The sequence below is a fragment of the Agelaius phoeniceus genome, chromosome 19 (genome assembly GCF_051311805.1).
Source record: "Agelaius phoeniceus isolate bAgePho1 chromosome 19, bAgePho1.hap1, whole genome shotgun sequence".
Taxonomy (NCBI): Eukaryota; Metazoa; Chordata; class Aves; order Passeriformes; family Icteridae; genus Agelaius; species Agelaius phoeniceus.
In genome coordinates, this window is record NC_135283.1 from 13,220,831 (window position 1) to 13,234,200 (window position 13,370).

The window sequence follows — 13,370 nt, forward strand, 5'->3', positions numbered from 1 at the left end:
GACCGAGATCCCCCCAGATCCTGCCCAGAGCTGCTCCTGCCTCTGTCCCATCAACAGAGGGGGATGGATCCTGCACAGCAGCTCTCAGCACATGTGGAGCCGGGGCTTTCCCTCTCCTGCTGTGCACAGGGAGGCTGTGGCTGAGCACTCCCTGTGTGCCGGGACCACCAGAGGCTCGCCCAGTCCCTGTTGGTGCCAGCGAGCGTGGCACGGGGCAGCTGAGGCACATCCTGGCTGTGAGGCCCCTGGTGCTGCAGGGAGCTTCTCAGAAGGCGCCTTTCCTGGGAAATGTGTTTGGGAAATGCGCGTTACCCATCGCCGAGCCCCCCGGGAGCACACGCTGTCAATTATTCATTGCAGAGCAGGCAGACTGGGCTCCCAGCACTCCCAGCACTGCCAGCCCCGCTGCTGGAGTGCTCTGGGCCTGCTGTGCCATCCCCTGCTCCCAGCCGGGTCCCGGTGGGCGCTGCCTTGGCAGAGCCCAGGGCTGCAGGGGCAGGAGGGTCTGCCAGGCCTGCAGGGCTGTCAGCACCTGCTGGGAACCAGAGAGGGCCCAAACATCTGTTTTAGGACACCCACAGCTGGGTCTGCCCGGGCCTGGGGGAGAGGGGAGACCCCCAGCCTGGTGAGCGCCTCGTGTGGGGCGAGAGTTTGGAGGGTTTTTATCATAAGAGTGCTAATGGAAGCCAGCACCAGCCTAATGAGCTGTACTCCTCCATGAATCTGATTCATTGAGGCAGGAATTACCATAATTGATTATCCTGCTGCGTGGCTGAGAGCCGTGTTTGCTAACAGAGTGCCTGGGAGCAGCCTCTGGCTCCCCGAGCCGCCGGACTGTCCGTGGGCTCTGTGCTCCTGGGACCAGCTGTGAGCTCAGAGCGGCCTCCAGGCACCCCAGGGTCCCTGCACGCCCCTTGGGACCCTCACCCGGGGCTGCTGGCCCTGCACTGGGAGCTGAGCAGCTCCAGAGCTGCTGCTGGGCAGGTGGGACTCAGCACCTGCAGAACAGGCACACGCGGCCCCCCCTCATTCTTTAGCCACTCCTGGGATGTACCAGCCACTCTCATTATTTCTGAGGGTCTAACATGATTGATGAATGTTTGCCTTGGCCATGCTGCAAAAGCCAATTAGTTGAAGTGCAGCTTTCAGGAAGTTTTCTTTGAAATTTGGCTTAATTTCCAAGAAGTGCCCAGAGCCAGGAGAGCAGCGTGCTGCAGGGGTTGCTCCTCAGGAGCGTGTCCCTGTGCTGCTGTGGGCAGAAGGCTCGGGATGCACCAACCCAGATGTGCAGCCAGCCCTTGGATGGCAGCTGTGCCCGTCCCACCCCATGGGGCGTGTGGGGCTGTGCCTGCAGGGTTCTGGAGCCCAGGAAGGGACCCCTGGTCTGTGGGAGCTGCGTTGGGTTCCTGGTGCACTGGGGGAGCTGAAGGGGGGATCCTGTGCCCATCACCCTGGGCATGGGGCTGGTGAGTGCCTGTCACTGTAAGACATGAAATAACACAACATAGACATGAAATAACACGACACAGACATGAAATAACACGACACAGACATGAAATAACACGACACAGACACGCTGCTGTTTCCAAGGTAAAAAGGGGAAGTTTATTTTCTGACTCTAACATTTATAGATTTCCAAAAGTGACAGTGGATTGGAGGGTGACAGTGCCACCTCTCCGATGACACTGGACAAACCAACAGTCCATCCGATTTCTCCTCCTCCATAAAAGAATGCAAAACAATGAGTTATTTACAGAAAGTGTGTGAGGAAGTTCGTTACAAGAATGTAAACATCAGAAGGCTTAGAAAATCTTAAAAACTCAGGTGTGACAGGTGCTGATGCTGCTGTGCTGCCCTGGGATGAGCCCCTGGCCTGGCCACCAGCCCCTGGCCAGCACGGGCTCCCCAGTGCCCAGGCAGTATCACTCCCATGCAGGCTCACATCCCAGCACCGTGCAGACATGGGCAGACAGCACTGACTGGAGCAGGTTAGTGATGATGAGCATTGATTTTGATTCTTCCTCCCCTTCCCTGTCTTTTCCAGAGCGCCCCGTGCAAGCGCCGCGGGAGGAGCTGGGCTCAATAAAAGGTACAGAGGGTTGGGATCCCGGGGGCTGCCTCGGCTCTGCCCTGGCTGCTCCCGGGGTCCCTCCTGCATCTAAACCTGCATGTGTGGGGCTGGCAGGGGGCTCGGCTCGGGCAGGGCAGGGCAGCACCTCAGCCTGGGGCTCGGGGATGGGGCTGGGGGCACAGTGCCCTGCCCGGGGCAGGGGTGGGAGCAAGGCTCCCCCTCCCCTCTGCCAGCAGCCCCTTGGCACCGAGCCCCAGCGGGTGTGAGGGGAATCCTGCATGAGGAGAGCTGAGGCTGACGTGCCTGTGAGCGTCCGTGTGTGCTGTCCTGCTGTCTGTCCGTACTCTGCAGTCCCAGGAGCCGTCCCTGGCGGAGCCAGGGTCCCTGTCCTCACTGGGGGCAAAGAGAAGCCCACAGCCCCGTGCTGTGGCAGTTGCCCAGGGGATGTTTGTCCCCAGGGCTCGGGGGGGTCACAGCAGCTCAGTGTCCCCGGGCTGAGGCAGGGCATGGCTGATGGAGTGCGAGGTGGATCAGAGCAGGTGCCTGTGCCAGCCTGGTGCCCGTTGGTCAGGTGTGGGTGGCTCCTCCCTGTCCCCCCTCACATCGCTGGACTTTGCAGCAGGGGGAGGAGCCCATCACAGAGGGGACCCTGCAGGGTCCATCCCCCTGAGCACAGTGCTCCCATCACACCCAGTGAAACAGAGGGGCAGAGAGAGCCAAGGGGCTGCAGAGGATGAGTCTGGTGCATCCACAGCTCTGGGCCCTGGCAGGGGCTGGGGGTGGGACCAGGGGGTGACAGGGGGTGACAGGGGCTGGGGCAGTGGTGCTGGGCTGCAGGAGCTGCCCACTGGCAGAGCTGTGGAGGGGAGCACTCCCATCCTTGGCACAGAGAGGACAAGGATGGAGGTGACCCGCTGGGGGGGGGATTGTGGTCTGGAAGGGACCTGAGATCCCGTGGGAAATGTGGAAAAAGAGCTGCTAGGAGGAGCAGAAAGGCTGGGTGGGAGCAGAGTGTGCAGGGAGGGAGGATGGACGGGAGGAAGGCTGGGTGGGAGCAGAGTGAGGATGGACGGGAGGAAGGCTGGGTGGGAGCAGAGTGAGGATGGACGGGAGGAAGGCTGGGTGGGAGCAGAGTGAGGATGGACGGGAGGAAGGCTGGGCTGTGCCATGGGCCTGGGGACGCTGCTCAGCTGCAGGGGGAGGCTGTGGGGCCGGGGCTGCCCCACCCTGTGCTTGCTGTGTCTCATGGTTCATTTCCCGTGCTGAGGAGGGGGCTCTGCTCCTCCCAGTGCCCTGCAGTGTGTGGGCTGGGAGGGCACAGGTCAGCCCTGGGCTGCAGGGATCTGCTGTGGCCCCTGGCTGTGTCTGCAGCAGGGGAGGGCACAGGGTGGGTGTCCTGCAGCTCAGCTGCCCCTGCCCGCTCTGGGTGGGAGGTTTGGGGTCTGGCACAGGGGCTCTGGGCCCTGTTTGTGCGGGTGTAGAAGGAGAGGATGGAATGGTGCTGGAAGGGAGCTGGGGAGGTGCTGCTGCCCCTGCCCTGGCTCCAGGAGGGCTCTGGGCCTGCCCAGTTTGTCTGCTGGTGATGGAGGGGTTTAATTCTGCTGCACTGGGCCCCTCTGTCTGTCTGTCCCGTACAGCAGGGCTGGGGGGACCCCAAGTCGCGGCTGGGGCTGCATTTACAGGGCACAGAGAGAGGGGAAAGGGTTTGGATCACGGAGATATAGGAGGGAGCAGGGAGCCCCCCGCCCCAGCTGCCTGCAGTGGTGCCTCTGCTGCTTTATCACCCTCTCCTGGTGCTGAATTATTGAGAGTGTTGCTCTCGTTTATTGCCGTGCTGGAGGAGAGCTGCCTCCAGCCTGGTGCTGCTCTGAATATCATTATGGGGCTGTAGATGTCAGAGCCAGCTGGGCCCCGGAGGCCAATCTGCTGCCCCCCTCACTCCTCTGCTTCCCTTATCCTTATTTATTCCCTCCCTACCCGCCTGGTTCAGCGCTCACGGTCCCCTTGCTCCTTCCAGCCCTGGAGGACAGAGATTTAGGGCCTGAGGAGCAGCACTGCCTGCCTGCCAGGCCTGCACCGGGTGCCAGGGGCAGCAGGGGCTGGTGTGCAGGAGCCCTGACCCGTCCCCAGGCCAGGCCATGTCTGCCCTTTGCTGTGTCCCCTGTCCCATCCCGGTGCTCTGTCCAGGGTCTGCTGGGGAGCTCAGGGAGAGAGTGGCTGCCCTGGCTCTGGTTGGGATTTCTGGGTGCCCTCTCCAGTCCATGGTGACCCCATCCCGTGGCACCCCCAGCCTCTGCACTGCCCCGTCCACGCTCTGTGTGGTGCTGGCCATGGGCAGAAGCTGCCTCCCCTGCCCAGCACCAAAGCCCTGCCCCAGGAGTGCTCTGGGGGTCACTGGTGGGCTCTGGCTGTCCTGGGAGGGGGCACGGCCCTGGGGTGACAGTGGCATGTTCAGGTGGCAGTGGGATGTTCAGGTGACAGTGGGACATTCAGGTGGCAGTGGGATGTTCAGTGGCAGTAGGACATTCAGGTGGCAGTGGGACATACAGGTGGCAGTGGGACATTCAGGTGGCAGTGGAACATACAGGTGACAGTGGGACATTCAGGTGGCAGTGGGATGTTCAGGTGGCAGGGGGATGTTCAGGTGGCAATGGGATGTTCAGGTGACAGTGGGACATTCAGGTGGCAGTGGGATGTTCAGGTGGCAGTGGGATGTTCAGGTGGCAGTGGGACATTCAGGTGGCAGTGGGATGTTCAGGTGGCAATGGGATGTTCAGATGACAGTGGGACATTCAGGTGGCAGTGGGACATTCAGGTGGCAGTGGGATGTTCAGGTGGCAGTGGGACATTCAGGTGGCAGTGGGACATTCAGGTGGCAGGTCTGTGACCAGCAGCAGCCCCTCTCACGGTGCCCACCCAGGATCTTGGCAGATGCTTGTGGGGCAGCCCCCACGTTTTATCCCAGGCCTGAAATTCCTGAGGCTACTGGGGGGAATGTACCATGGGGACCCTGAGATCCCCTTGTGGACCCCACAGCAGTCCCTGCTCAGGGTTCTGAGGCTTGGGGAGATGCCCAGAGCAAGGGGCATGGCTGGGGAGTGGGCAGGGCACAGGGGCTCAGCTCTCCCTGCTCTAGCAGGGCACGCAGGCTGCACCCACCCAAACATCCCAGAGCTCGGTGCAGGGCTGGAGAGGAGGGCACGGGGTCTGTGCAGGCCCTTTGCGTGTGGCTGGGAGCCCCAGCCTGGGCGCACAGTGAGCAGGGGCGAGGAGCTGGAGCCAGCTGTGCCCCATGGAGCTCCACTCCCTCCCCAGAGCTGCAGGAGCTGGGCTGTATCAGGCTCTGCACCAGCCCAGGGTCTTCCCATGGCATCCCAGCCCAGCAGCTGGGGCTCAGCTGGGCTGAGTGCCATTTCTGGGCATCGTGGGCGTCTCTCATTGTGGCAAGGGAGGAAGCAGAGGGTCTGGTACCCCTGTGTGACAGGAGAGCTCTGGTGCCTCAGTCATCAACACCTCAGCGGGCTGAGATGGCGCAGCAAAGTGTCCTCAAACAAGCAGTAATTCCAGAGAAATTAAGTGTGTGTGGGGCGAGGGGAAGAAGGGCTCTGTAAATGCTACGATTTATAAAGTGTGCCCTGGGTCACAGCACCTGTTTAGCACTAACATCCTCTCTGTGCATTTAAAAAATCTCATTGTGAGGATGGAGTGTTTGCTTCTGGAGTGCCTCCAGCCTGCTGCTCCCCCGTGCCCACCTCACCCGTCTGCTGCTCAGGTGGGCCCCAGCCAGTGCCACTGCCCACCCTGGCAGTGCCACGCACACCTGCTTGGGGTGGCCCGGACCCCTCCTGTCGTGTGCCATGGTCTGGCACCCTGGGGGCCGCTGCTGAAGCCCCCAGCAGCCTGTGAGGCACAGGGCTGCCACTCCAGAAGCTGCAGTTCTTGGGTTCGGTCACAGCTCCCTCCTCACCTGGTGAGCTCATACCTGGGGGCTCCATCTTTGGGAATTCTGAGCAGGAGCTCAGAGTGTCTCCAGTGACCTCTGAGAGCTGCTGGAGCGGGGGGAGGAGGAGGAGGAAGGAGCAGGCAAAGAAGGAGAGGTTTAACAGGGGGCCAGGGTGGTTTGTCAGTCCCTTCTCGCTGTCCTGGTCCCTGCCCTAAGCTGGGGCCATCCCTGTGGTACTGGGGACGTGGGACCTTCCTTGCTACGGGATGTTCCTTGTCACACAGCAGCTCTGATCTGTCAATGCCTTCATCTAATTGCTTGATGTCTTTGAATAACTACTAATGAGCTTCTAATTAATGAATGCCTTGGCTTGGGGGCATTTGGAGTGGGCGGGAGGAGAGGCTTAGGCTGGTGCTGCTGTCCCTGGGTGCTGGTGGGCTGCCAGCACTGCACTCACAGGGTGACCCGGGGGGCTGGAGCACCTGATCCCAGTCCAGCCTCGGTGGCCCTCGAGGCAGAGGTTGTGTCCTGCCGGATCTGCAGCTCCTTGGCAGCTCTCACGAGCAGCAGCATCCAGCGTTGCCCTGTGGGTCCCACTAAACACCACAGCCCCCGGGACACCCAGTGCCCCCATGGCTGTGCACTGTGCCCCACGGCAGGTCCAGGACATGGAATCATGGCATTGTCCCTCTCTGCTGGGAGAGGAAACACGGGGCTCCAGTGCTGCCAGGCGCTGGAATTCCCACTGCATCCCGTGGGTGGGGATCTGGGCATGGAGCTGGGCTGGCAGCAGCTCTGACAGGTGCCCAGGGCTGGTGCAGCCCGTGCAGGGCCTTGGCACCTGATGTGCCACGGCTGTGCTCAGTGGGGCTGGGGGCTCCAGGCAGACCCCTGGGCCTCGTTCCTCGTGGATGCAGCTCCCAGATGTCCCAGGGTGTCCCTTGGAGGAGGCCTGAGCTTTTCTGCCGTTTCCCAAGGAGAGGATGGCACCGCGCTGGCTGCCTCGGGCACCTCCCAGCAGCTCTGCACGGTGCAGCAGGTCCAGCCCGGTGCCTGGAGCAGCCAGGGCAGGGCTGTGCTGTCCCTGGCAAGCTCCCTCAGGGGTTTGGGGGTGCATGCCCACCAGTGCTCCCAGTGCAGGCTCTGTCCCCTGGCCCCAGCACCGCAACAGTGGCCAAGACCACTCCTGTCCCGGTGCCATGTTGTTCTCCCTCTTCCAGAAAACAAACCCAAGGAGCCCTGAAGGGTTCGTTTAAAAGAAATAAAAAATAGGGAATTGTGCTGATTTGAAGGAAAGGCAGCCCCATCCTGAGCGGGGGAGCGCAGTGCCAGCCCGGCCCCGAAGGGCAGAGAGATGTGCTGAGAACTGCAGCCCTGTGCAACTTCAGCCTTTGATCGTATATCTCACACGTGCCCTTTGCTTTCCCTCTGCTGATATTTATTAGGTTTAATTTTACTGGGACACGGCTGTAAGTGAGACAGATGGAATGGGGTCTGTGCGCCTGGTGAACACATCTTAATTAAACAGATAAATAAACTTTCCTTCCAGGAGGCTTCAGTTTCGGAGGGGCTCCTCGGGGGCTGCGGCTCTGCGGGCAGGGCACGGCCCTGGTGCCAGCCCCGGTGCTGCTGGCTGGCACGGCGGCACCGGGAGCAGCAGGGCGAGGGAACCCAGCCAGTGGTGCCAGCAGGGCGATCCCACTGGAGCCGACTGGGGGCTCGGGGTCACCTTGCCCGTCAGTGTCCCCAGGGCTCCCCGCTGCAGAGGGACATCTCTGCGGCCAGGCACACCTTGGGGATGGCAGGAGAAGGGAGAGAGGAGGCTCCAGCTCTCCTCAGCTCCCAGAGCTGTGCCCATTTCGCTGCTGGCTCAGGGCAGTGCCAGCACGGCCAGGAATGCCTTTGAGTCACCCTGGCCGGAGCGGCGCGGGGGAGGATGGGCAGATTACCTCATCCTGGAGCCGTCCCTGCCTCACGTGGTGCGCTCGGTTGGGCACCGCAAGGCCACTGTGCCAGGCAGTGCCCTGCCGTTGTCACCTCCAGAGCTGCCGTGGAGCCAGAGCGGCCCAGGGCCTTTGGAGCTGCCTGCTGGGGGTGGCCCTGCCCTGCACAGGGTCTGTGTGGTGTGTGCGGTTCCTGAGGGAACCCCTCTGCCCTCAGCTGCACCAAGGGCTGTGCAGGGATGTGCACACTTGTCCTTTCAGAGCTGTCCCACGTCCTTCCCCGGGTGCTGGAGTGCACAGAGGGCAGGGCCCTGGGGCATGGCGTGGGAGGGAAGGGAAGCTGGACACCGGCAGGAGAGTGGGGTCTGAGCACCACGGTGTGCCAACGCGGCCACTGCATCTGTCCTGGTCCTTGGAGCTGGCGGGGGAGCAGCTGTGGTGGGCACCCACAGGGAGCAGTGCCTGGGGATGCCGTTGGCAGCAGATGTCACTGCTGGACCTTTTTGGCGCCCGGTACCACCAGGTGGTGGTGGTGACAAAGCCTCCCCCGGGCCTGGCATCCCCTCCCCAGTCTGGGTCCCTGCAGTCCCCTTGGAGTGGAGTCTCTGGACCCCTTGGCCCCACACACCTCTTTCTCAGGATGGCTCTTGCAGAGCTGTTTGCAGCAGGTTCTCCCTGTGCCCCGGCCGTGCCACACGCTGCTGCTCTGGAGTGTCTGCAGCAGGAGCCGGAACACTGCGAGTGTACCAGGACACTGCAGCATGTCACTGTGCCTGGGGATACTGTGGAAAATCCCAGCTCCGAACGGCTGGTCGTGTGCTGGAGACGGAGCATCAGCAGCTGCTGGCACAGCCCTGCCTTTGTGCATCACATTTGGCCGAGACGGAAGCCGAGCCGAGCCCAGGTTTCATTTCCTACATGCCCCAGCACAATGCCAGCCTGGCAGCCTGGGCGCTGCCGTGGCTCCGGAGCTGGGCACGGCGCTGCCGAGCCCTGGGCGCCAGGGAGGGACCGCGGCAGCGCCGGGGCTGCAGCGGGGCCGGGCTGGGACGGGACCCGAGCGAGCACACCCAGCTGTCCCTCGCGGGCACTGGCACATAGAATATTGCCATGGCAGCTGTGACAGCCGCCAGGGTGGTGTGGATGCGTCAGGGCTGCTGGCAGCACCGCAGGGCCCTTGGAAACGCCAGAGCACCTCTGGAGCCCTGCCGGGGCTGACCTCTGCCCACCGGCGGGCGGATCTTGGGGCAGGGTGTCCCCATGGCTCTGGGGAGTGCAGGGAAGCAGTGCCAGGGGGCCAGGCCCCATGTCACCCCAAGGGGCAGGGCCCCCATGTCACCCCAAGAGGCAGGGGTCCCATGTCACCCAAGGGACAGGGGTCCCATGTCACCCAAGGGGCAGGGGTCCCCTCAGGGGGCAGGGCCCCCTCATGTCACCCCAAGGGGCAGGGGTCCCTGTGTCACCCCATTGGGCAGGGGTCCCTGTGTCACCCCAAGGGGCAGGGGTCCCTGTGTCACCCCATGGGGCAGGGGTCCCCGTGTCACCCAAGGGGCAGGGGTCCCTGTGTCACCCCATGGGGCAGGGGTCCCCATGTCACCCAAAGGGCAGTGGTCCCTATGTCACCCAAGGGGCAGGGGTCCCCGCAGCCCTCCGTGCCAGGGGACGGGCAGGCAGTGGGGGCTCACGGGGCCCTGCCTGGGCTCCCACACCTTGGCAGGGCTGAGCAGTGGCGCCCGGCCATGCGGGCAGCGGTGAGGTGCGGCCGGTCGGGCAGGGCACGCTGCGGGCCGCCCGCGGCTGCGGAGCCGTGCGGGGCCGTGCGGGGCCGGTGGCCCCGGGGAGGCGGAGCTGGGGCTGCCGGCGGCTCGCACGGGAGCGTGGCGGTGCGCACGTGTGCGGCGGGCGGGGTGCGCACGGGGGATCCCCGGCAGCCCCGCCGCCGCCGCCGCCGCTGCCCGCACCGAACGGCTCCGCGGCACCGGCTGCAGCACCGGAACTGCCGGTAAGAGCCTTCCTGCCCGGGAGCGGGGCCGGCTCTGCCCGCCCGGCCCATGCTGCCCGGCTGCCTCCCCAGCGTGCGGCCGGGGCGGCGGGGGCGGCGGGGAAGCCATCTGCAAGGCGGCGGCGGCGGAGGGGTTAAGTGCGGGATCAGCTGTTCTCATGTCATTACGGATTCTCTTCATTTTATACAGAGCTCTGTTTGATGTCTGAATGCACAGGGGACTCCCCCTCCTCCTCCAACTCCCACCCCTTTTATTTCGCTCCCGAGCCCTCTCTCCTTCCTCCTCCCCTTCCTTTCTCTCCCGCTCCGCTCTGGCTCACGCACACCCTTTGCAGACCGTGCGCTCAGTGCCAGTGTCTAATGGCCCCGAAGTGAAGAGCCAGGCGCTGCTCCGGCGGCGGCGCGGCCGGCCTGCCGCAGATGAACCCTCCTAACTAGCGCCGAGGGGTCGGGAGGGACGGCGAGCAGGGGAGAGCCCGAGGGGCCAGCCGGGAAGACGAGGATAGCGGTGGATAGCGGTGTGCGGAAGAGGACGGACCCGCGAGCAGCTCCACGGCTACCTGTCGACACATGCTGTGCTCCATGGCTAACTCGGGCTGCCTCCTTGTCTCCAACTCAGGCATGCTTCCTCACTCTCTCCCCTGTCCTCCAGCCTTCCTCTACCTCCAACAGGTAAGCCACCCTCTCCAGGGGATTTTTTTGCTTTCCGGTTCGCACGTGTTTCTGGCTGCTTCCCTCTGGGCAGAGGGTAAGAGCTTGGCAGCATCCTCGCAGCCTCCCCGCTCCGGCCCCGCGGCAGCCGGGGGTGCTGTTGGCGGCTCGGCCGCAGCTTTCGGGGTTTCTCCGGTTTCCCCGGCGCGGCGGCGGGAGCAGGGCCGGAGCAGCGGGCGGGCAGTGCGGCAGGCGAGGCAGAGCCGCCGGCGCGGCTCCAGCGCTCCCCGCCTCGGCGCTGCTGCCGCTCGGCGATGATGGATGCTCGGGTGAGGAACGAGGCTCCTGCGTGGCCTGAGCAGAAGCGAAGGTGATGAGCTCGTGTGTGCACACGTGTGTGCGCCGTGTGTGCGTGCCCACAGCCGGGCGTGGGGCTGTCCCGCTGTCGCTGGAGGTGATGCAGAGGGACTGGGGGCACGTGGTGCCAGGCGGGTGCCAGGCTTGGGTTTGCCAGCCCAAACGGAGGCTGCTGAGGTCGTCAGTTGGGTCCTTCAGCTGGGCCGAGGTTTCGCTGTCCCGCAGGGCTGCCCTGGTTCCTGTGCTGGACCCTGACTGCCGGGTCTCTGGGCCCACCATCCCAGGGGAAGCGCGGCTCGGGAGAGGCAGCATCTTCCTCAAATGCCTCTGTGCTGCGTCGGAAATCCCGTCTGCCAGCCAGGCAAACCGCTCCATTTGTGCTTTCAGGAGTTTAAAAATTCATGGCATCCTCGCTGCACTTGGCGCGGCCGGCGCGGTTCACCCGGCGGCGAGGACGGGCACGCGGGTGCCAACGAGGCCTCACCCCAGTGAGGAGGCTGAGGAGTGCTGGGTCCCTCGGGGTGTCCGTGGCCGGTGTCCGAGCAGGGTCGTGGCCCGAGCGTGGCCAGGGGTGGTGGGGATGGCGAGGCCCAGGTCTCTCTCCCGTGCTGGAGGCTGGTGCTGGCCGTGGGCAGGGGTGTGCAGGGGCTGCGGCAGGGCTGCCGAGGCAGGCCCGTGATTTATTGCACCCAGAGCCCGGGGACAGCCAGGGCTGCGCTGGATTTCACCCTTCCCAAAGCTGCACTGAGCTCCTGGTGGCCGCTGCACATCTGACACTGAGCAACCCTGTCCCTGAACCCCCACCCGCCCTGGGGATGGTTTGTGTCCCCAGGAAGGGAGCTCAAGGATGCTTTGGAGTGGCAGCACAGGGCCCAGGGCCTGTGTGCAGCATGGGGGATGTCCCTCTCCAGCTGGGATCCCCCTGTCTGTCCCTGGCCACGCGAGGGGCTCAGCTGTGCTGTCTCTTGCCCTGTGGAGCACTCTGGCAGGGCTTGGCCTGGGTCTGGCAGCAGTGGCGGTGACAGCACAGCCCAAGGGGTGCTCCCAGTGCCTGCAGGGCCGGGAAAGCAGAGCTGCAGGTCCCTGGGAGGCAGCAACTTTCCTGGGTGTGCAGCTCTGTCCCTGGCAGCTCCCGGTTCCCCCTCACCCTGCCTGGTTTGCTCTGACCGTGGTGTTCTGCATCTCTTCCTCCCTGCTCTCCCAGAAGCCTCCTGCTCCTTGGCAGCAGCTCTGGACTTGCAAGCCAGGAGGAGGGTTTTATTACAGGATTTGGAGTTGGATTTTCACCCGGCTGATGAGCACGGTGGAGGTGAAAATCTCCGTCCCCTTCCTGGGGTTTATGCTGTGCTGAGGTTCTGCACCCAGCACCTGGGGACAGGTGTTCCCAATGTGTGTCACAGCAAGGTGTCAGGGACAGGGACACCACTGGAGGCCATCAGGTGGGGCAGGAGCATGGGCCATGCACGGCTGATGGGCCCTCAGTTGGTGTGCCTGGCACCTGCTTTAGCTCTGAGTTTGCTCTGGGTTTTAGGCTGCCCTCCTGTGCCACCTGCACCCCAGGGGCACACAGGGAGCGATGCTGCTTCTGCCTGTGGCACATGCCCACCCCAGAGCGGCTCTGCCAGCTGGCCTGGCTCACCTCTGTGCACCTGAGAGGGTTCACCCGACTTTCCCTGAGCTGGCTGTGCCGTGGGCACTGGGGGGACTTGGTTGTGACCCCCTGGGCTACAGGTCCCTGTCCAAGCCCTTTATGGGTTTGTAAGGAGGTGTCCCATGATGGTGCCTGAGCCAGTGACCAGGACTGAGCCTGGGGCTGCCCAGTCAGTCAAGAGCAGGGTAATGCCCAGGGTCTGCACGCAGTCACTGCCCTCATGCCCTGCAGACACTGCTCTCCCTGCCAGGAGCCTGTGGCTGGGGTGCTTCCTGAGGATGTTCCGTAGCTCCCAGCCCCAGCGTTTGCAGCTGGGTTGGGATTTGAAGGAATGACCAAGTAATGAAGCTCTCAGCAAAACTTCGGTTCTTCCAGCACCAGGGAGGGCTCAGCAGTGCCAGTGGCTCTTGCAGGAGCTGTGGGTGCCTCTCAGCTCTCTCTGCTCCATTTCCCCCGTGTGGCCACCCTGGCCCCCGGCTGCAGGAGCTGGGGGTCCATGGTATTCTGGGCTGGTATTCTGCAGCCACACGGTGCCCAGGAAGTGCCCCTGGCACTGCCCTGCTCCAGGAGCAGGAGCTCTGGAGGGCTGGAGGGCAGGAGGGCAGGGGAGGGTGGGTGCATGTCTGCAGCAGAGCAGCCTGGGCCAGAGGGAGGGAATGCTGCATCCTTCCGTGGGGCTTGGCAGGGACATTTGGCTCTGGCTCAGTGAGGGGCTGGGTGTGGAAGGACACTTTGGTGGCTTTGTTTTGTTA

At 63.9% G+C, this 13,370-nt stretch overlaps 1 protein-coding gene across 20 annotated transcripts in view; it reads left to right on the forward strand.

The window, feature by feature from the left end:
* Positions 1 to 13,370, forward strand: part of RBFOX3 (RNA binding fox-1 homolog 3) — a 141,538-nt gene that overhangs the window by 111,028 nt on the left and 17,140 nt on the right. For 9 of the 20 annotated variants that reach the window (XM_077188476.1, XM_077188477.1, XM_077188478.1 and 6 more), the window contains 2 exons: positions 2,045 to 2,089; positions 10,295 to 10,631. The exons of 4 other annotated variants lie outside the window; for them this stretch is intronic. In XM_077188476.1, coding sequence (XP_077044591.1) covers positions 10,530 to 10,631 — 102 coding nt within the window. In that variant the 5' untranslated portion in view covers positions 2,045 to 2,089; positions 10,295 to 10,529. The remainder of the gene's footprint in view (positions 1 to 2,044; positions 2,090 to 10,294; positions 10,632 to 13,370) is intronic. 7 more of the 20 variants (XM_077188483.1, XM_077188479.1, XM_077188482.1 and 4 more) reach the window with 3 other exon arrangements.